Raw genomic sequence first — 22,323 nt, 5'->3', positions numbered from 1 at the left:
GGACTTGACTTTGCTTCCTTGGAGACTTCTAGAATGGAGTCTATAAGACATAGTCAATAAATAAGTAGAAAAGAAAGTACTTTCCAAAAGACAGCATGGCTTCATTGAGAATAAGTCCTATATACTGATATTTCTCTTCAATCCTTATTTTTGACAGGATTTATAAGCTAGGAGATGAAGAGAGTACTGTCGATATTCTTTACTTAGCATCTTATTCCATTCTTCTGGAAAAGGTAGAAAAATATGGAATAGATGGAAATACAATTGGATATATTTCAAACTGGCTGGATGGCCAGATTCTGAGTAGTTGTTAATGATGTAATGTTAATACAAAAGACAATCTTTAATGGAGTGCTATAGGGATCTGTGTTGTTTAACATTTCTTTCAGTGTGTTGGACAAAGACATAGATAGAATGGCTATCCAACTTGCTTATTACACAAAGCTGGGAAATAGAGCTAATACACTGGAAAACAGAATCCAAAAAAAAAGAAAACATCCTGTCTGGCTAGAATATTGAACTGAATCTGATAAAATGAAATCTAGGAAGGATAAATGTAAAATATTGTACTTGAGTTCAAAAAAATCAACTTCAAAAGCACAACATGATTATATGATAGATGTTGTGAAAGAAATTGGGTGATTTTAATGGGCTGTAAGTTCAATATAAGTCAGCAGTATGATGTGGCTGCTGAAAATACCGGTGCAAGCATGGGTTCTATTAAATGGGAAATTGCTTCTAGGAATAGGAGGGGGAGTGATAATCTCACTGTTCTTGTTCTCAGACTTCAACTAGAATGTGTTTATTTTTTTCCATTGTAGAAGGGTGAAAATCAACTTTAAAATCTACAGAGAAGAATAAACAAGATGTTAAAGAATCTCGAGACCATGTCTTATGTGTCCTGATTAAAGGAACCAAACATACATACCTTAGCAAACAAAATACTATGCATGTCAGTATCTTCAAGTATTTGAATGTGTGAAAGAAAAAAAGCATTTAATGAATGTTTATGTGCAAAAAACTGTTCTAAGTACTGCATATACAAATTTAAAAAACACTAGCCTTTGTTCTCTTGTTTTATTTGGATTTAGCGTATAAGGATATTTCAGTTTTGAATCAGATGGTTGTTAGGGTACAGTGTTAAATAATAATACATCTTCATTAATATTATTGCCATTAATGAAAATCATATTGGCTTCTGATGTGGAACAATTCAGTGGTGCTTAAAACACTTAAGGGAAACAATTTTCTTTCTTCTGAGTCTTTAGTAGCTGTAACTACTGAAGAGGCAAGGAATGTATCACTTAAAGAGGAACTTTAAGTTTTGTCAGGTAACATCGCTACAAAAGTTTTTTTTTTTTCCCTGGTCAAGGAGTCAAAAATATGACTAGTATTCTTGTGGGGGTAGAGAAGGTTGGGTGGAAGAACTTGCTCCTGTTTAGGGACTTTTATCTGACAATGGCAGTTTGCCACTGATAATTGGTTAGTGATTAGTAATAGGTATTGAAGATGGCAGATTCTTCTCCTTAGAGTGAACAGCAGCAATGGTTGAGCTATGAAGCAGGAATAATGGTCTGAAAGAGCTTTGCAGTGGTATAGAAGAATTTGAGGGGATATTTTAGACTGTATGGAATGACCTGTCTGGGATTTATAACCTCCTATCTCTCTCTCCAGGGTCCCTGCTTCTTCACTGAGCCTGGTTTGTCTGCCTCATCAGTTGTAGTTGGTCAACAGGTGGTGGTGGTGGTGGTGGTGGTGGGAATTGTAGGCTCCTTCATCACAAAAGTTGCTTTCCTTAATGATTATTAAAGAGATTAATTTAAAAGCAGAGGAGGGGGTATTAGGTTGGCTGATGTTCCTGGGCTAATTGCTGGAGAAAGCATTAGATTTGTGCTTTTTTAATTCAGAGAAGACCAGGAACAATGGGTGCAAACTTCCAAGAAACCAATTTAGGCTTGATGTCAGTAAAAGCTTAAATAATTAGAACTATTCAAGATAGAATGGATTTCTTTGAGAGAAAATTTCAAACTTAGGTTACATGACCACTTATCACACATGGTACAGTGGGGATGATTTTGGAGTACATACATTGAGGTTTCTTCCACTCTCAAAATTGATAATTCAGACATAAAAACCCTGAAAATATATTTTACTTTCCACAACCAAGTCTCATTTTCATACAAGTTATAGAAGAAATATTGCATCATATCCTACAAGCTTTGAAACTCTCCCTTGGTAGAGTCTTTAATTCCCTTTAGGTATTTTAGGGATAGATATTCCATAATGGCCCATTAAGGAATGTGTTATTTGAGATCTATTCAGGTGCCCCCTACTGGGATGAGATAATTTCAAAACATGACTATTTTCTTTCCTCCATGGTTGGTTCTAAGATTCTGATACTGCAAAATGGAACAAAAAAATCTGAAAACTGTTAGAATATTTTATAGCCATTAATTGATAACATTTCATAGGGATTTTAAACTACAAGTGTAAATCATGTTATGTAACAAAGCTGCCAAATGAATATATATATATATATATATATTAGTTTTCAGAAATAAGTAATTTATTATTTTTTCCTTTTTTTGAGGGGGAGGGAGGAGTTGGTGTAGTTTTATCATTACCTGTCATCTTTCCACCTCTTTTGAAATGTCATTTTAAATACTTTTTAAAAAGTGAAAGTAAAAAATGCTAAGATGGTATGCTGATCCAATTCTGATATAAAGCATACTTTCCTTGAAAATCTTATTTGTGAGTAAGATATTTTAATAAAATGTTTAATAAGTCAGTTTGGACTCAATTTGTGATAGTTTGGAGTCAGCATCTATTCTGTAATACCCATGATAAAATTCTCCAAATTACAAATGAACTAGGTTCAAAACTTTTGATTTATAAGTTGGTTGCTTGGGAATTAAATTCCCCCAATCAGGGCATTGATAGTTAGTATAAGATGCTAGCTCACAAAAGACTATCCTATCAATGTACAACATGGAAACAATGTAAAGACTGACAAATTGCTTTCTGTGGGGGAGGGGGAAGTAAGATGGGGGAAAAATTGTAAAACTCAAAATAAATAAAATCTTTAATTAAAAAAAGCCTATCCTATAAGATAGATTGAAGATTACCATTCACAATAAGAAATAAAAAAATCTCAATGTATTTTATTTTATTTATTTATTTTCATCCATATGCACATGCATATTTCCAAGTTACAAAACTTCCCTCCACCCTCCCTTCCCATTTCCCTCCCCTCAGCAGGGAATAGTCAGGTTAGTATTTTACATACATATTTTGTTAAACATGTTTACAAATTAATAATTTTGAGCATGAAATTAGGATTAAGGAAAAGAGATACATAAGAGGTGATTTTTATAAAGTATTCATCAGATTCAGAAGGTTTTTTTTTTAAATTTGTGTATGTTTTGTTTTGTTTTGATTTTCTTCTTCTGGATGGGGATAATAAAATCCATAGTCAGTCCAATACAGTTGTCCTAGTTCTCTGGACTGTAGAGAGGAGCTGCTTCCATCAAGGTTGTTCAATATATTTTCAGTGCTAGTAGTACTGAGAGACAGAGAGAGAGAGAGAGAGAGAGAGAGAGAGAGATTGCCTGTGATGGAATTGTTTGGGGAATACATGACCTTAAAAAGAAGAAATCTAAAAGAACATAATGTGAACATAATCTGCTGGGAATTAGGGTAGTAGGAGAAATATTCATATTCATAGATGTGTAAGCATGATTGTATATGTAATGCTCTAGAAGTTGTAATATGGTTTTAAACTATTAATGCTTCATACTGCTCTAAATATATGGTCACATTCAATTTCAGATAAAAATATTTCCCCGAGAAAAGTCTGTTGCTGCTCAGAATGACTTATAGACAATACCTAGAGAGAAGAATGTTGAAATTGATTAATTTTGTACTGAAGATTATCAAACACAGTAAGCCCCATAAGAATCTCAATTATATGGCATTACTAATAATGTCCTACTGATAATATTAGGACAATGACATTGTTGATGCCATATTAAGGAAGGGAAAAATACTGTTCAGAATGTTAATATAATCTCATTCCAGCATCACATATTGTAGACAGAATTATGTGTAAACAATGAGAAGGTATTTATTGATTTTTTCCCTAGAGATGTTAAAATAAAGCAGATCCAAAGACCATCTTACCTTGCAGAGATGCTATATCTTTCTTATTTTTCTCTTTGCTTCCAATTTCTTCTCTAATTCATCCTCTGAATAGTTGTTAAAATGATCTAATTATAGGGGAGGCTAGGTGGTGCAGTGGATAGAGCACTGGCCCTGGAGTCAGGAGTACCTCAGTTCAAATCGGGGCCTCAGACACTTAATAATTACCTAATCGTGTGGTCTTAGGCAAGACATTTAACCCCATTTTCCTTGCAAAAAAACAAAAAAAAATTGATCTAATTATAAAGAAGGTTTGACCTTGTCATTCCCTTGCTGAAGAATTTTCTGTGGCTCCCTATTGCCTCTAGAATAAAATACAAATTCTATGGGCTATTATTTAAAGTTCTCTCCTATTTGGCTTCATTTTAATTCCCCAGACTTTTTCATATTATTCTCCTTCATACACTCACAGTTAAACCAGGTTGATGTATTTGTTTTTCCAAAGTGCACCATTTTACCCTTTTTCTTGGTGTTTCATATAGGATATTTTATATACCTGATATATTCTACCTCCTTGACTCTGCTGCTAAGAATCTTTTAATTTTCAATGTTGAATTCAGGTGTCATCTTTGGAAAACCCTTTATTAGTGTACTCCAATGAGCTTTTATTTTTGTCCACAAATCTTATACTTTATTCCCAGTAGACGGTAGGTTCCCTGAGGATATAGACTTTTTTTTTCATTTTGCCCTTGTTTCTCCAAAACTTTGCACAATGTCTAAGTGTAGAGAGTAATTAATAAAGATTCATTGAATCATTTTGAAAGTCAAATCTAAAGTGTCTTCTTGTTGTTCAGTCATTCATAGCATAATACTAGCCATGGAATGTTCTTAGAAAGGATACTGGAGCAATTTCCCATTTTCTTATCCAATGGATTAAAGCAAACATAGAGTGATTTGTCCAGTGTAACAGAGCTAGTAAGTGTCTAATGCCAGTTTTTGAACTGTCTTCCTGTCATCAGACCCAGCTCTTTAATCCACTGAGCTATCTAACTGCTTTTCTAAAGTAGCTGCTTATCAACAAATAATTCTATTGTTGAAAGGTTTCTTGAGACAGTTCTCTTTCACAGTCAGTTGAAGTATTTCCCTTCCCTTTGTAGATGTTGAGTTCCATTTGAAGAATTTATTGACCTTCCCCCAGTTGATAGGGATCTTTCCCCCCTCAAATTTTCCATAGCACTTTCACTAGGTTTCCTTATTAAACTTAATTGTGGTGACCTCTTCTCTCAGCCTTACCCCAATTTTTAACTGAATATCTTGCATGAAACAAGCAAATAAATTAGCTTGAACTTATTTAGAGAAACTAGGTCTTCCTTTCTGATCAATCATCTAAGAATTCACTTTTTTAATTTAATCAGATATTTCGTGCTCTTTTCATATTAAGATAATTTTTCTGAAGAAAATATGTAAGAAAAAATATCATTCTCCCTGTTATCTGTTAATAAGATAGCCGCAATTCCAAGCATTGACAGCTTTGTCCCTTTCTTGTTTCATGTCTTGGCTGAGAGTTGTTTTGGCAGTTGTTTTTTAAGCTTTTTCGGTTATCTTTTTTTTAGGGTTTTTTTTTTTTTTTTGCAAGGCAATGGGGTTGAGTAGCCTGCCCAAAGGCCACACAGCTAGGTAATTATTAAGTGTCTGAGGCTGGATTTGAACTCAGGTTCTCCTGACTCCAGGGCTGGTGCTCCATCCACTGCGCCACCTAGCTGCCCCCTTTTTTGGTTATCCTTAACCCCCTTTTTTTTTAATAAACCTCAACACCACATCCATGTCTATTTTGAGTAGTCCTCAAGTATTTCACCTTCAATTTTTGCAAGTGTCCTTTGAAAACACGAGTTTATCAGTGAATTTCCTTTAATGGCTCTTTAAGATAGCCCTTTGTTTCCTTAGTTTTAGGTGCTTCCCATTTCCCTTGAATTACCCCTTCCTTTAAGAGAGCCAGGCTTGGGATTAGCATGGCTCTCTTTTCTCTGACCTTTATGAAATCTACTTTCTTTCTAGATATTATATGTACAGTTATGCCTAGAATTTTTTCTTCTTGGTTATCCTAACTCTAAAATCATAATGTTGCTTTCTCTCTCCCTCCTTGTTACTCTTCCTTCTACTTCACTATCCAGTTCTTCTCTGTTAGTCAATAAAAGGCTCTCATAGTAGCCTCTCACTTCTGTCTTCTGAAGGGAAAAAAAAATTAATAGTAAGTCAGGCCAAGAATTTTTTTTTTTTTTGCTTTTAGTGTAATGAGTATTCCAGAAGAAGCCTGGGGAGTTGAAGTCCCTGATGAATACATTATTTTGCTTTCTTGCCAATTTTGTCAACTACACCAGAAACTCATCCTCTGTTTCCTCTTGAAATAACCAAACAAGAAGAAAATAATTCTCACTTAATGCTACTCTAAAAAGATATTTTAATTATTTGAACATTTGGCAAAGTATCCTCTATAAATAAGAAGATACTTTTAATCATTTTAGTATTTTAGTATAATAAGCCTGATGATAATAATCTAGGATCATTATTTACTTTGGGAAAGAGTATCATTTTTCAATAACTTTGTTCAGTAATTTTGTTCATATAGGTTCTTCTTTGCAATAACTTTGCTTGAACAGACAAATGTTACTTGTTGGATATTTCAAATTTTGCTGAGCATGTTGCAAATATGCATGTGTGTATTTATTTTGATTTTCTTATTCATTAAGAATTTTTTTTTAGATTTTTGTTTAAGTACTAATCTATTCAAATTTAAGGAACAAAGCTTGGGATGTGCCCGTGTGATCTGGTCATCAGGTCCTCAGAGAACCAATAAAACAAGATAGGTTATGAGATAATTTAAAATCAAATACAACTGTATAAAAGGCAACAACATTCTTTTTACAATCATCTCAGGATACATCCAAGAAATACATTTCTACCATTTTTCTTCAAATAATTTTTTTTCTGATAACTTAAGACTTTTTTTTGCTTCCCTGATGAAGAAAGAAATCTCAAAAAAAACCCAGCATCCCAGTTTCTAAATCTGATTATGATGTTCCCTTGCAAATCACTAAACTTGAAGCAAACTATATCCTAAAAGAATGACTCAATATATTTCTCAGGACATATGACCTCATCAATGCAAAATTTATAGCTAACAATGCAGATCACAGTCTGTCACTTTCTGTCTATCCTGTGCAACTTTCATTCATGTTTTCTTATTTATTTGCCTACACTAACTCATACTAGTCACAGTCACAGAATCATTATGGCCTATCCATATATAAAATAAAAATATGTAGTCATAGAAATGTATTGATTATGAGGATGGATTAATAGATGGAATAGTTCCTCATAAAACTATTTCAATCTTAGATTAAGATAAGCATTTTAATCTAAAATTTAAACATTTACACACTGTAAAGCTCTTAATTCATTGCTTAGGGCTCATAATGGAATAGATTAGGATCAGATGTAGAAGTCTAATGGCTCTAAAAGGTCATCTAGTCTTACCCTCTGATTTTACAGAAACTAGGCAACGTGTTACAGTAGAGAAAGTACACAGGATTCAAAAGCAGAGACTCCATTTGAATTTTGTCCCTGTTAGGATGTGGATGACAAGGGCAAATTATCCTCTCTGTGCCTTAGTGTTTTTATCTGCAAAATAAAGGGTTTATCTTTGATGAATTTTAAAGGATCTGGTTCTAAGTCCTGGTTCTACATAAAATTTTAACTAACTCTTGATTAATCTTAGTATAAATGCAAATCAGTATAAAGAAATTGATAAAAACTAAAAATGTTCAGTGATAATTTTTTAGAAATATTTGCATTGAGATTGTGTTCATTTAGATATATTTTTCCAAAGCAAGCATTAATTCAAAAATTTAGCATGTAATTTTTAAGTGTCTTTTTCTTGAGTAATTATAAAAATCATGCCAAGAAATCACATTATAAAATGAGAGTGGACATAAATTCATCTTCATAATTGGTTAATGACTGAATGTATAGTCCCCATTTTTTCAAATTGTTTGCTTTGATACTTTCTTCTAGCTTAAGGTTCACTAAACTAAAACTTCACTAAAATTTTCATTATGTTGAAAATATCGACAGTGGCAAATACCTTGTTATTGTCCTACAGTCTTCAAAATAAAATCAAATGGTTAACTCAAAGAGTGATTTTAAGAAAATAGCATAGTCCCTGCTTAGAGCACTAATAATCAATTTCCAAATAAAAATAGCAATGGCTATTTAAACACATTTTTCTTCAAAATATTAATATAATTAATATAAATGCATATGTAAGATAAATAACATTTTCCTAAAAGATTTTTTCATAAAAATATTATCTGCTTACTTTTATTTATATTCTAATTTACCAATATATTATTTCAGTCTGATAATATATATTATAATTTTACTGTATATGTATATACAGGTGTAGCTATATATCTTTTGGTAAGATTTGCTTTTTAAGTTAAAATTGTTTTTCAAATAATTAGGGGTACTAAAATATTTTAATTCTTAAAAATAAATTGTTTAAAGCAAATATCTCAAGGTTGTTCTCTATGTTTTTTTTTTCAAAAAAGTAATATTTTATATTCTAAACTGAATTGCAGGGAAAGCAATAGGCAAAGATAGGAAAGAAATGGCAATATTTCAAAGAATGAAGACATTTTCCTAAAAAGTCATTATAATAGAGTAGATACTGTCACTGATACTGTCTACTTGCATTTACTGTGTATCATCCACATTGTTTTCTCATCAAATCTCCTTTCCTCTGCATCTGTGCGTTCCCTTTTTCTCTTTACTTCAAATTGATTTTAATTAAAAGTGAAACTTTTGAACAGTTAGTTTTATATGTTGTCTAAGGCAGTCAACAAGCCTTCATTAACTGTTTACATTATGTTAAAGACTAGGGATACCGAAATAATTGCTTGTCCTTTATTCTCAAAGAGAATATCAGGGAGATAGTACCATGACATACATGACAGTGAAGAAGAGCTGTGCAAAGTCAGCAGCCTTAGTTTCACCTCTGGAATCATCTGGGTTCAGGCAAGTTATGGATCAGGACAATCGGACACGACCCTGGTTGCAGTGGAAGACTGTGGGCAACAAATACAAATATAAATCAAAAGAAAAGCACCACTGCCCTGAAAAAGTTTATATTCTAATGGAGGAAGACAGTATATGTGAGGGGAGCTGAAAAGGAGCTGGTGGTTCCCATCAGGGAACATATATTTTGGTATAGGGATTCTTTTGTAGCTTGTTCCACGTTGAGAATTCTAAAAAAAAAATAGTAATATTAAATGCTTTGTGTTGGTATGTTATTTGAGAGACAGTGATCCAATTATAGTATTGCTTTGTACTTTAATGTTTACCTTCTTTCTTGCTTAGTTTCAAAATTCATTTCATCTCTAAAAAGTTTTCCATATCTGAAAGACAACCCATCTTCTGTGATTTCTTTTCTTTAATAAACTTATTTATTAGTCCTACCACATGCAAAGATAATCTTCAACATTCATTCTTTTGTATGGCTTTGAGTTACACATTTTTCTCCCTCCCTCCTTTTCCTTTTTCCTTCTCCTTCCCCTTGACAGTGAGTAAACCAATATAGTCTATACATGTATAACCATGTTAAACATATTTACATTTTAGTTATGTTGTAAAAGAAGAATCAAAACACAAGGGGAAAAACAATGCGAAGTCAAAAATCACCCACCACCCCTTAAAAAACAGATATTGTATGCTTTAATCTGCTTTCAGACTCCACATTTCTTTGTCTGACTCTGAATGGTGTTTTTCCATCACAAGTGCTTTAGAATTGTCTTTGATTGGGGTGGCTAGGTGGTACAGTGAATAGAGCACTGGCCTTGGAGTCAGGAGTACCTGCGTTCAAATCTGACCTCAGACACTTAATAATTACCTAGCCATGTGGCCTTGGGTAAGCCACTTAGCCCCATTGCCTTGAAAAATCTAAAAAAAAAAAAAAAAAAAAGAATTGTCTTTGATCATTGTACTGCTGAGGAGAGCTAAGTCCATCATAATTGATCATCTGTGATTACTTATAAAAGCATTTGAAAAAGTATTTGTGTTCTCTATATGTTCATATTCATTATAGCACCAATTCAAAATATTAGTAAATTTTTCTGTGACCTCAGTATATTAACCTGTCTTCTTTGGTTTCCAAGTTTAAGGTTACTTTAAAGTAATTGTCAGTGAAACAGGTAGGTGAATATGTCTGGCTGCTGTCCAATGGGTTTGAATCCTTCATCCTTTCTTGAAAGTAATTAGGAGAGAGGAGAAATCTTTTACAAAAGATCTTTTGATCTTTTACAAATTCCTAAAGGTAGTAAATATTATTAAATACTTTCTAAAATACTAAAATATTGTTTAATAGTCACTTTTCTTCTGTAACTCTTGTCACTCTATTTGCTCTCCAGTTAAGCATTACTGTAGTCCTAGCTTAGGAAAATATAGGTCTTCTTTGACATCATAAAGAGTGAAATATATACAAGGTCATTCTTCACTTACATTCACTGAAGTTTTGGTTTATTATGCAAGATCAAAAATTTCAAATTGAGTGAGATTATTAAATAGTACATCTCATTCCTACACCATAAAAATTATGGTAGAGAGGATGGGGGAAAGATGCCCTTGAGTGTATTCTGCCAATATAAATCATAGTTGGCATAGTAAAAATACATTTATATACTTCAAACACCTTTTAAAAAAGCATTTTGCTTCCATCCTTGTGAACATCATAGAGAGAAGATGCTGCATTAAAATTCTATGGAATGATGATGAGGATGTTATGGTACACTTAGTTGATTTTAATCTTTTTTCCTACCTCTTTGAAACTAATACTGTTAAAAGACTTCTTGTTGACTTCAGAGGGAACTATGCAGATCCTCTCTTGAAGACTGTATATGTGTGGGAGAGAAAATAACTTACTTCCCTGTACAGGGTATGCACTATAAAGCACAGCTATATGTGAACTGCAGGTGTGGGGGTATGAACTATTATTCAGTAAATCAAATATTACAAATGTACTTATGAATGATGGATGTTGAATGCTTTCCTATAATGTATACATTCATAATTAAATTTTGAAGTTGAAATATCATCTCCAACCTTATTAATTTAATATATTTTAGCAAATACTTGGCTATCTATCTTTGGTTTCTATTGATTGAACTCATATGTAAATGTAGTGATCTGTGAGTATACAATTCAGGATTAACTAGATGTACTGGTATGATAAACATATTTTCTTTGTCTGTTAAAGAAGTGATGAAAGATTAAGTGAGATAAATAACTTAATATTTGGTGGAAGTTTGTTATTTTTCTAGAAGTCAATCAACTGGAAATATCTATTATTAAAATTTCAATTTACACAGGTGTTTTGTGTGATCCTATATTTGATTTGCTAATAAAAGTAATTCTGAGGGGTTTTTTTGGGGGGGGTGGAGACTACTGGACATGGAGGATTGCAGAGATCATTTCACCAATATTTCTTAAGCAACCTCAAAATGAGATTTTCTAGCAGATACCCATAATTTCATTGCATGTATTGTCAGTGTTCAAAAGTAAACTACACTTTGTAATTGATGTTGGAGTTGTAAGAATTCATTTTTTAAAATTATGTTGATTTTTTCCATTTTTTTTCATTCAAACTATTCAAATTATTGAGGACAAAATTAAGGATTCAAATAAAACAACATGACAGTATGTCAAATGATAGAATAGCTTAGGCATTCCAGTACTTAAAGCATCTGTGATTTCATCTGTGGATACATTCCCTCTGCACAGTTCAGACAAAAGTGCTCTGCTGATTGTTGAGAGTTTACTATATATAACCATTGTAGTCCAACTAACATGCCATCTTCTTCCCAAGTCAACCCATTCAGACATCTAACAACCCTCCTCCATTCCAGTTGCTATTAAAAAGGAATTACCCTTCATTATTGATTCCCTTTGGCTATATTCAAATTTGCTTTGATCTAATTTCCTTCTCCACCATTACATTTATTTTTGTGTTTTTCTTCCCTTATTGATCCTTAGCCCAGGAATTATTTTGCTTTTAAGTGAATAAACAGTATATTTTTTCATTCATTTGCTTTTTCATTTATTAGTAGATAATGTCAATGAATTTCCATCCTTAAATATACATCCAAACATACATATATATGTATTTATATTATTTGTGTGTTTTTGTGTATCTATAATCATGTAGTGTCCTAACATCTAATGATGATCTTCATTGCACTTAGGCTAAACTGATGGGGCAAACATGTTCTCTCTTGATGGTTCCACCCTAAAAGTTTTAACAGCTTAGTAAAATCAACAAAGTACTTTCTTTGTACTGTTATAAACTTATAGATCCCAGGGTTAGCCACCCCAGTGTGCTGAGATAACAGACTATGGATTTAATAGAGGTAACAGAGGTAATGGAGAAATTTAAAGACTGACCATGTCATTCTGCTGCCACATCCAAAAGTTCTCTCACTTGAGACAGATCACTTCAACTCATTGAAGACAGATAGGATTTTTCATACCTTAGATTACAAATTGGGTTTAACTTCTTTTATTGTTGTTCTATCCTCTCCAGTTGATGATTATTTATTTTCTTTTATAGAGGAGAAATTATTTCATTAGTATCAAAAATTTCTAGCTGAGGAAAACTCACTTTACTAATTTGTCACCTTCACTATAACTTATCCTCTTTGCCTGGTATACCAGAGGGTTGTGACTTGCCCAGTGTCATATCACCATTATGAAAGATGAAAAAGAAAGTGAAATAGCTCTGTTATCTATTTTTAATCTGCTTCTGTTCTTTCAATATCAACCTACCCTTTGTATTAAGCATAAACTTGTTTGTGCACCTCCCCCATCCAATGTAATCATGAGAAAGAAGGAACAGGATATCCTTTTCATATCCTCAGTGTGAAGGAATATGAAACTAAAATACCAAAGGTGTATAAATCATTCAGAAATTCTATGCCTAATTATCAAGATTATTTTCTTCAAGATAATTTGAATAATGGTGTTATTCATTTTCATACTACCTCAATTAAAATGTAAAGTTGTAGAAATGAGAATTTACAGTTCTATAGGTACATATTTTTCTCTAATATGACCTTAATAATTAAATTATATATATATATATATATGTTATGTATTTTATGAAAATAATGGATGGTTTGTAGAGAGGTTTTCCTATTTTCCTATTTCCTATTGAACCTAGCTTTTTTAAAATAAATGTAGAAAATGAGGGCCATTCAAAACATTTCAAATGTCAACATGCTTTGAGATATATACTTCATACAAATAGTAAAGTTATCTATACTGGAGGGGGAAAAAAGCACTTTTCAGATTCTTTCCCCATGTACATAGAATGGTGTTCTGTATAATATTTGTTTAAATATTTGTTAAGGAAAATAAGATTCTAGAGGTTTTCATTTATTCTGTACTTTATAAGCCAGAATCTGGCAAAAGGCACTGCTATTGTTTGTCTCAAGCCTCACTACATAGCCTTGACCTTGAATAGTTGATAACTTGTATCTATAAATGTAAGAAAAGTAATGAAGTAGATGTCCTCGAGCTTATCAAATAACCAGATGAAACAGAATTGGAAATAAGAAATTTTATAATTGACAAAGACATGGGGATACTTGCAAGGTCAGAGAACTGGACAGTAGAAAGAGGGAAAAATATACAACACATATAACAGTTAACATATTCTTATTGGGGAATGTATTATTTAAAGATAATTTAAAATGGAAGAAACTGGACAAAGCTGAGCGTTTATTTCTTCTTGCTTCTTTGAAGACTGGCTTATGTATGAACATTAGATAAATTTTGCTCTCATTGTTGGCTAGATAGGAGCAAATTGGGAGAATTTTTAATAGTTAATAAGGGTCTTGGCTTTGAATTTGAATGGAAATGGAACTTCTGATTTACACTGTCTTTTTAGAAGTTTTCCTCTCCCTGTTCCTTTTCTCTGTGTTTTTTTTCCTGCCCTAACAAAAGTTTCAAACTGCCATTACATTTAAAACAATATTTTCATTATTCTATTCCTTTCCTCATAAGATAATGCTCATATTTTACCCTCTATCTTTAGTGAATATGCAAATACATATATGCATATATGTGTATATATATATGTGTGTATGTGTATATGCATGTATATGCATTTTGTCATCCTTGATGTTAAGCCTCAACTTCATCTTTTCTGTCTCAGCTTCTGACTATAATATGCTAGTTATTTAAAAAAAAATTAAAACTCACCCCCTATACCAAGATAAGATCAAAATGGATTCAGAATGTTTTTTAGGTTTTTGCAAGGCAAATGGGGTTAAGTGGCTAGCCCAAGGCCACACAGCCAAGTAATCATTAATTGTCTGAGACCGGATTTGAACTCAGGTACTCCTGACTCCAGGGCTGGTTCTCTATCCACTGCACCAAAAATCAATGTTATAAGCAAACCAGGAGAACAAGGAATACTTTACTTGCCAGATCTAAGGAAAGGGAATCAGTTTATGACCAAGGAAGAGATGGAGAATATCATCAAAAACAAACTAGACAATTTTGATTATATTAAATTAAAAAGCTTTTGCACAAACAAAACCACTGCAACCAAGATCAAAAGAAATGTAAATTGGGAAACAATTTTTACAACTAATATTTCTGACAAAGGATTCTACAGAGAAATAAGTCAATTTTTTTGAAAAATAAGCCATTCCCCAATTGACAAATGGTCAAAGGATATGCAAAGGCAATTTACAGATGAGGAAAAATTGCTCTAAATCACTACATATCTCTGAGGTACCACCTCACACCTCTCAGATGGGAAAATATGAGCAGAAAGGACAATGATCAATGTTGGAAGGGATGTGGGAAATCTGGGACACTAATACATTGTTGGTGGAGCTGTGAACTCATCCAATATTTCTGGAGAACAATTTGGATTTATGCCCAAAGGGCAGCAAAAATGTGCCATACCCTTTGATCCAGCAATACCACTACTGGGTCTATACCCTGAAGTGATTATGCAAAAGGGTAAAAACATCACTTGTACAAAAATATTCATAGCAGCTCTGTTTGTGGTGGCAAAGAATTGGAAATTAAGTGAATGCCCTTCATTTGGGGCATGGCTTAACAAATGTGTGGTATGTATATGTCATGGTTCACTATTGTTCTATTAGAAACCAGGAGGAATGGGAATTCAGGGAAGCTTGGAAGGATTTGCATGAACTGATGCTGAGAGAGATGAGCAGAACCAGAAGAACATTTTACCCCCTAACAACAACATGGGGGTGATGATCAACTTTAATGGACTTGCTCATTCCATCAGTATAACAGTCAGGCACAATTTTGGGGTATCTGCAATGGAGAATACCATTTGTATCCAGAGAAAGAACTGTGGAGTTTGAACAAAGACCAGAAACTATTACCTTTAATTAAAAAAACCCATTATCTCATTATGTAATTTTGCTCTTACATTTTATTTTTCTTCCTTACAGATATGATTTCTCTCTCATCACATTCTACTTAGATCAGTGTATAGCATGGAAACAATGTAAAGACTAACTGACTGCTTTCTGTGGGTGGGGGCAGAGGGAAGCAAGATTGGGAGGGGAATTGTAAAATTCAAAATAAACAGAACTCTTCTAAAATATTAAAACTAAATTCCTCAGAGAAAATAGTTATCAGCTTGAATTAATTTCCATTTATTGGAGAGTGGTGATTTTGTACAATCAGCCCCCTGATATCTTTTTATCTCTTTGAGATAAAGATCTAGTAGTGATCTTGCTGAATCTAAAGATATAGTTTGATAGCCTTTTGGGCATAGTTCCACATTGCTCTCCAGCATGGTTGGATGAGTTCACAATTCCACATACATTGCATCAGTGTCCCAATTTTATTACATCCCCCTCCAGCATGTATCATTTTCCTTTTCTGTTAACATTTTAACTGTCTCTCTCTGGGACTTCTCTCACTTGCCAAAATGTTCACTTTTAATCCCCTCTTCTGTCTTTGGTAATATATAGTTGTTCCCAGTATAAGTAATAATTTAAAATAACTTATGTCCTTTCTCTTTTAATCTGTTTGCCACTTCCCGTCCTCAAGTGCATAAACTTTTATGTCTATCCTTTTTTAAAATAATTATTCTCCTAATTTATTAGCCTCTCAATTGTAAATAATGTTTTACACAAAGGATACCTTATTTAAAATAACTTTTGATATTGCTTTACTGAATGAAACATTTTGGAAAACTTTTTTAGACAATCTTTATCTTAACATATGGATGTTATAGATAAGAATTTTGTTTAGAGATATTTTCACATATACCATTTCAACTACATTTAACTTCTTGGAGTCTCCTAATCTCTGTCTTTGAATTTTCATTCTATTTTATTAGAATCCTTAGATTAAATAGCCTAGCTTGATGAAGTTGGGTTTATCACAAGTAACCTGGCCATTGTACTTGATACAAAGGTACAAAACTACAATATCCTGCTTTGTTTATTTTCTGTTAACTATAAATGAATTTAGGTAGAAAGATTTAGTAGAGTAAATTTAAAATAATCTCCTCCAATGGGGTATTTCAAAAGCATATATAAAATAAGATAAGATTACTTGAAAGCTGTAACACCAGAAATTATTTTATTCAACTCTCAATAGGGATTAAAATAATATGGATTAAAAGAGAGATCTAGGTTAGCCATATGTTTTTTGTTTGGTTGCTTGTTTTCCCTGCTTTCAAGGAAGATATCTAGTTCAGCATCCAATTGTAATGATTAATGGTGAATTCCTTCAGAATTTTCTAGTTATGGACCACAATGTGGTTATTGCAACAAGCCCCAGTACTACTGTCGATGAAACCATTAACAACCAAAATGGTAAATGTGCCAACTTTGGACTTAGTGAGATATCTCATCGGAGGTGAGACTAAATAAATGTGTTAAGTGAACTGAAGAATGAATTATTATTATTAAAATAGTAAATGGACTAATGTCCATAATATTCTTGCTAATTTTGAGATTCTATATTGCTATCCTATAACATGAATGGTGCTAAATTAAAGTAATAAATGCTTTGATGAATATTAACAGGGAGAGAATAAATCATATTTTAAATACTTATTTTGTTTATTTTATTAAATACTTTTCAATTATATGTAAAAAAATAATATTTAAAAATGTGAGTTCCAAATTTCCTCCTTCCCATTAATTCCCCAACTTTGGAAGGCTAGCAATTTATAATATGTGTTATATGTGTGAAGTCAGTTAAAGCATATTTCCATATTAATCATGTTGCAAAAGGAAACACAAGTAAAATTAAAAAAAAAGAAAAATAAAGTTTTTTTTAGATTTTTTTTTTCAAGACAATGGGGTGTTAAGTAGCTTGCCCAAGGCTACACAGCTAGGTAATTATTAAGGGCCAGTGCTCTATCCACTGTGCCACCTAGCTGCCCCTAAAAAATAAAGTTTTAAAAATATCTTAATTTTCACTGAGAGTTGTAAAACATTTTTCTTTATGGGGCCTTTGATATTTTCTTACATTATTGTCTCAAAGTATTTAAGTCTTTCAGAATTGATTCTCCTTACATTATTGCTGTTACTACGTACAATATTCTGCTTATTTTCCTTTGCTTCAGTTCATATAAGTCTTGCTAGTTTTTTCTGAAACCATCCTACTCTTGTTTTATATAGCATAATAGTATTCCAAATAATCATATACCCTAAATGGTCAGCAAATCCTCAACTAGTGGGCATTTCTTTGATTTCCAGTTCTTTGACACACCAAAAAGTGCCTTTATAAACATATTTGTATAAGTAGGTTCTTTTCTGTTTTCTTTGATCTCTTTGAAATACAGACCTAGTAGTAGTACCTGAATCAAAGGATATACACAGTTTTATAATTTATTGGACATAGTTCCAAATTGTTCTTTGGAATATTTGAAATAATTCATAACTCTACCAATAGTGTATACGTTGCAATTTTCATACATTCCTTCTAGTCTTTGACACATTCTATTTCAATCCATCCTGATAAGTGTGATGTGGTATCTTAGCATTTTTTAAAATTTGTATTATTCTAATCAGGAGTGATTTAGAACATTTTTTCATGTGGTTATTGATTGCTTTGATTTCTTCATCTAAAATTTTTGATCATTCATCAACTGGGAATGACTCTTATTTTTATAAATTTTGCTCAGTTCCTTATATATATTTCAGAAATGAAGCCTTTATCAAAGAAACTTGCTATATAAGTTTTCCCAGTTTTATTCTTCTAATCTTGACTGCCTTAGTTTTCTTTGGGTAAAACATTTTTAATTTTATGTAACAAAACTTATCTGTTATATTCCTGTAATCTTCATCTTTTTTTAGTCATTAAACAATTCCCTTATCCATAAATTTGGTAGTTTTTATTCTCTTGTAACTTAATTATTCTATCACCTTTTTACTTAAATCATTTATTCATTTTGACCTTATCTTGGTATATAGTAAGAGATATTATTAGTCTATACCTAGTCTTTGCCAAACTGCTTTCTAGTTTTCCCAGAAATTTTTGTCAAATAGTGAATTCTTATCCCCAAAACTTGGATTTTTGGAAATATCAAATACTACATTATTTTGGTCATTTACTGCTGTATATTGTATACCTAATCAATTCCAGTGATTCACCACTCTATGTCTTAGCCAACACTAGATTGTTTTTATGATCACCGCTTTGTAATAGAGTTTGAAATCTGGTCATAATATATGACATTTGTAATATATTGCTATAATTTTTTGCTAGTATTTTATCACATATTTTTGTATAATTTGAAAACCACTTTAATGTTTATATTTGTAATTTATGATTGTTGGCTACAAGATTTTTGAAAAGACAAAATAATTATTTTAGACATAAACCCAAAGTATTTGCAAAATTATATACCTTGATTGTCAGCAATCGAACTATGAACAGACTAGCTTAAAAATAAGAAGCTTTTACAAATGCAATTTGAAAAAATATATTGCTTCATGAAGAACTCTGTGAAGATAACTAAATGAATTGATCTATATGCCTAGTTAAAAAAATGAAAGCTGAAAACAATGATTCATGAATAGATAGTGTTTTTGCTTGAACTCCATTTTTGGATTGTCATGACTAAAGGAAAATCATTATTTTTTATCATTTTTGGGGAAAAAAACTAATTTGTGGATATCTTTATAAACATAAACACCAAAATCAGAATGTATGTATATATGTATGCATGTATATACATATATATATATATATATATATATTAATGTATTTCTCTTAATGGGCAGTAGCTTATGTGTATTAAGAAAAATTCCATGGCTAAGTAAAATTCTCTATTTCCATTTGAAGGAGTGTGTAGAGCTCAAATGACAAAAATTAAGAAGGCAAAACCATAGTCCTTCCCCCCTTCATTCTCTCAAGGTTATGAAAAGTGGGAGAGTAAAGGAAGAAAAATGTAGGACAGATTTATTCATATACAAACACATACACATATTCAGACAAATGTGTGTTACTATCATGACCATTTGTTCTTATTGCTAACAAATAGTCCCTGAGGACATTTCTGACTGATGATAAGCTATAAATATTTTAGGTTGTTGGCGTTTGGCTTCTATGAAAATGTAATAATTATTGATATTTTTTAATAAAAGTTATCCTAAATATATATTGTTTTAAAGGTTGAACAGTGCTTTATATTTGTTATCTCATTTGACCCTCACAACAACACTGTAGTATGGGTGTGATTTTATAGATGAGGAAACAGAGTAAGAGATTAAGTGACTTGTCCAGGGTCACACCTTGAGTAAACCATATATGCCTAGAATGAAATTTGGATCTTTCTGACTCCAGGTCCATCAAATCCATTCAATCACAACCTAGTACTTTTTATGTGAAATAATATTATTATAAATATTCATCTGGAAAATTAGGTTCCATTGAGACATTAAAGTGGGAATCAAATTATCTAAATTTGAATTCTTATTGTAAATGTACTTATCTGTGTTTGCTTCTAACCATTTTTTTGTTTCCTTTTTTCATTCTAGGTCTTGGACTCTGGATATTTGTGTTTTTATTTTTAAACATTTTTTGAAGGAGATATTTTTCTTTTTTTTCTTTTTCTTTTCCTCCCTTAAAAGTAGAAGCACCTACTTGTTGGAGTACAGAAGAGGGAACAGAAGGACACTTATTTCATTTCACTTTTGAAGCACTCATTGCTGAGCAGTCTTCAAGTCACAGTACACAGCCATGTGGTCATCACAGCTGCTATTCTTCATGACGCTCTTTGCACCAATCGTTCATGGTAAGGCCATAATGGAGATATATATGGAATGGCTTTCTTCTGGTCACTTAGTCATATAAGATTGTCCTTTCCAAGTCAGCGGACTAAGATTCAGCAGATTGACATCTGCTGTCCATTATTTCCAGGTAGGCTTGAATCAGGGTTGAATAGTTGTATTCTTAAATTACAAAATCAAAATGACTTCAAGATATATTCAAGTGCACATTGAAATATATACACTCATAATGTATATAGAATTATGTTTATCTTATGAATGCATAAATGCTATTTAGAAGTTTAACATTAATACCTTTCCAAAAAAAAGAAAATCATCTTGGTAGTTGGATTGAATTATTTGAAGTAGTTTTTGTATTGTTTATTTTGCATTTTCGTGCATGCATAAAAACCCAGTTTTTCATTTAATTAATATTTGCTTCAATGATCTGATTCTATCCATGTCAGTATACAGAATCCTACCATCATTGCAAATTATATCCTTTCTACAAACTTATAGTTTTTGAGAGTTGCTATGTTATCACCCTCCCCCTATTCTCCCAAAAGCAACAACAACAACAACAATAAAAACCTTAGGAAACCAGGATTATATAACTTCTATCGACAGACATTACTGGTCTTGATCTGGAAGGTTATTCAGTTTGATAGGATCTGAGAGAGATTAAACTTCACATAGTGTTTGAGAACCATGAGTTACTTCCACAACAGAATGAGGTATTAACTTAGAACTTTATAGCAAGTGTGGTCAAAAGAATCACTCACAGTCCTTTAATTGAAAATCAAATCAAGCCATTTATTATGAAGTTGATAGTTTTGTATTCCTCCACTTTAATAAAAAGCATCTAGAAGAAAATTTTGTTGACAAAAAGTTCTATTGTTTTTGTGTTTAGAAAAATTTGTCATTCTTATAAAAAAATGAATGAAATAGACAAACTGGAAAAATATTTTTGATATCCTCATGAGCCATTTTCTTGATTTCTTTAGACTTAGCATCCTTCTTTTATTAATGTTTGCTAAAAAAGGCAATTTAAAAAGGATCTCAGTAAGAAAACATTAAGATGAGGCCAATTTTTTCTTTTAAAATTCCCTCTGATTGCTTTCTAAATCTGTTAGGTAGAAGATATTTTTCTATAAAATTTTGTTAAACATCAAAATATTTCCTAAATTAATTATGTTTTGCTATAGAGTATAATTGGAGTGGCTTGTTTGAAAACATGACTTATATATTTGACATATTTGAGATTAATTTCAGTAACATAGAAAGGGAGTGGGTTGAATTTTCCATTTGCTGACAATCAGGTGGAGAATAATCAGTGGATGACAAGAATTATTTATTAATTCAGCTCATTTTTGTTTTTAATTATTTATAAAAATCCTACTTTATCAAGATAGAGTCAAAAAAATTTCCCAATTTTGAAAATATATTCTATATTGATACCATAATAGCAACTCTAAACACTAGAACCACCAGCAGCCAGTTCAGATTAACATATACTATTCTACCACTATAGTAATCATTTAAGATTTTCTTCCAAAAGGTGTTTCTAAGCTGCATCAAAACTTTTCAAGATGCCTCAAAAGATATAACTCCCTCAATAACTTTCTACAATGCCCCTCTGCTTTACTAATTTCTGGCAAGGCATAAAAGAGGAAAATTTATACTTTTCCAGAAATGTTAGCCATAGTAATGGAGCAGGTTCTGGACTATATCCAAGTTAAAAATGAATTTCTGGTGGATGGTGAGGTCCTTCATATATCCCAATTTAGAAATGACATTGTTCTAACTGCATTGAAGTGCACAACATTGCAAAGTCTTTTAAATAAGAAGCATAAAT

The 22,323-nt window shown here is 31.9% G+C and overlaps 1 protein-coding gene across 7 annotated transcripts in view; it reads left to right on the top strand.

Annotated features, from left to right (window-relative positions):
• ADGRL3 (adhesion G protein-coupled receptor L3) overlaps positions 1-22,323 on the top strand; it is a 966,635-nt gene that overhangs the window by 313,277 nt on the left and 631,035 nt on the right. For all 7 annotated transcript variants that reach the window (XM_074229354.1, XM_074229353.1, XM_074229350.1 and 4 more), the window contains one exon: positions 20,238-20,494. In XM_074229354.1, coding sequence (XP_074085455.1) covers positions 20,440-20,494 — 55 coding nt within the window. In that variant the 5' untranslated portion in view covers positions 20,238-20,439. The remainder of the gene's footprint in view (positions 1-20,237; positions 20,495-22,323) is intronic.

This window comes from Macrotis lagotis, chromosome 3 (assembly GCF_037893015.1).
Source record: "Macrotis lagotis isolate mMagLag1 chromosome 3, bilby.v1.9.chrom.fasta, whole genome shotgun sequence".
NCBI lineage: Eukaryota > Metazoa > Chordata > Mammalia > Peramelemorphia > Peramelidae > Macrotis > Macrotis lagotis.
Note: the sequence above shows the minus strand (reverse complement) of the source record. Positions and strands in the feature narration are given on the sequence as shown.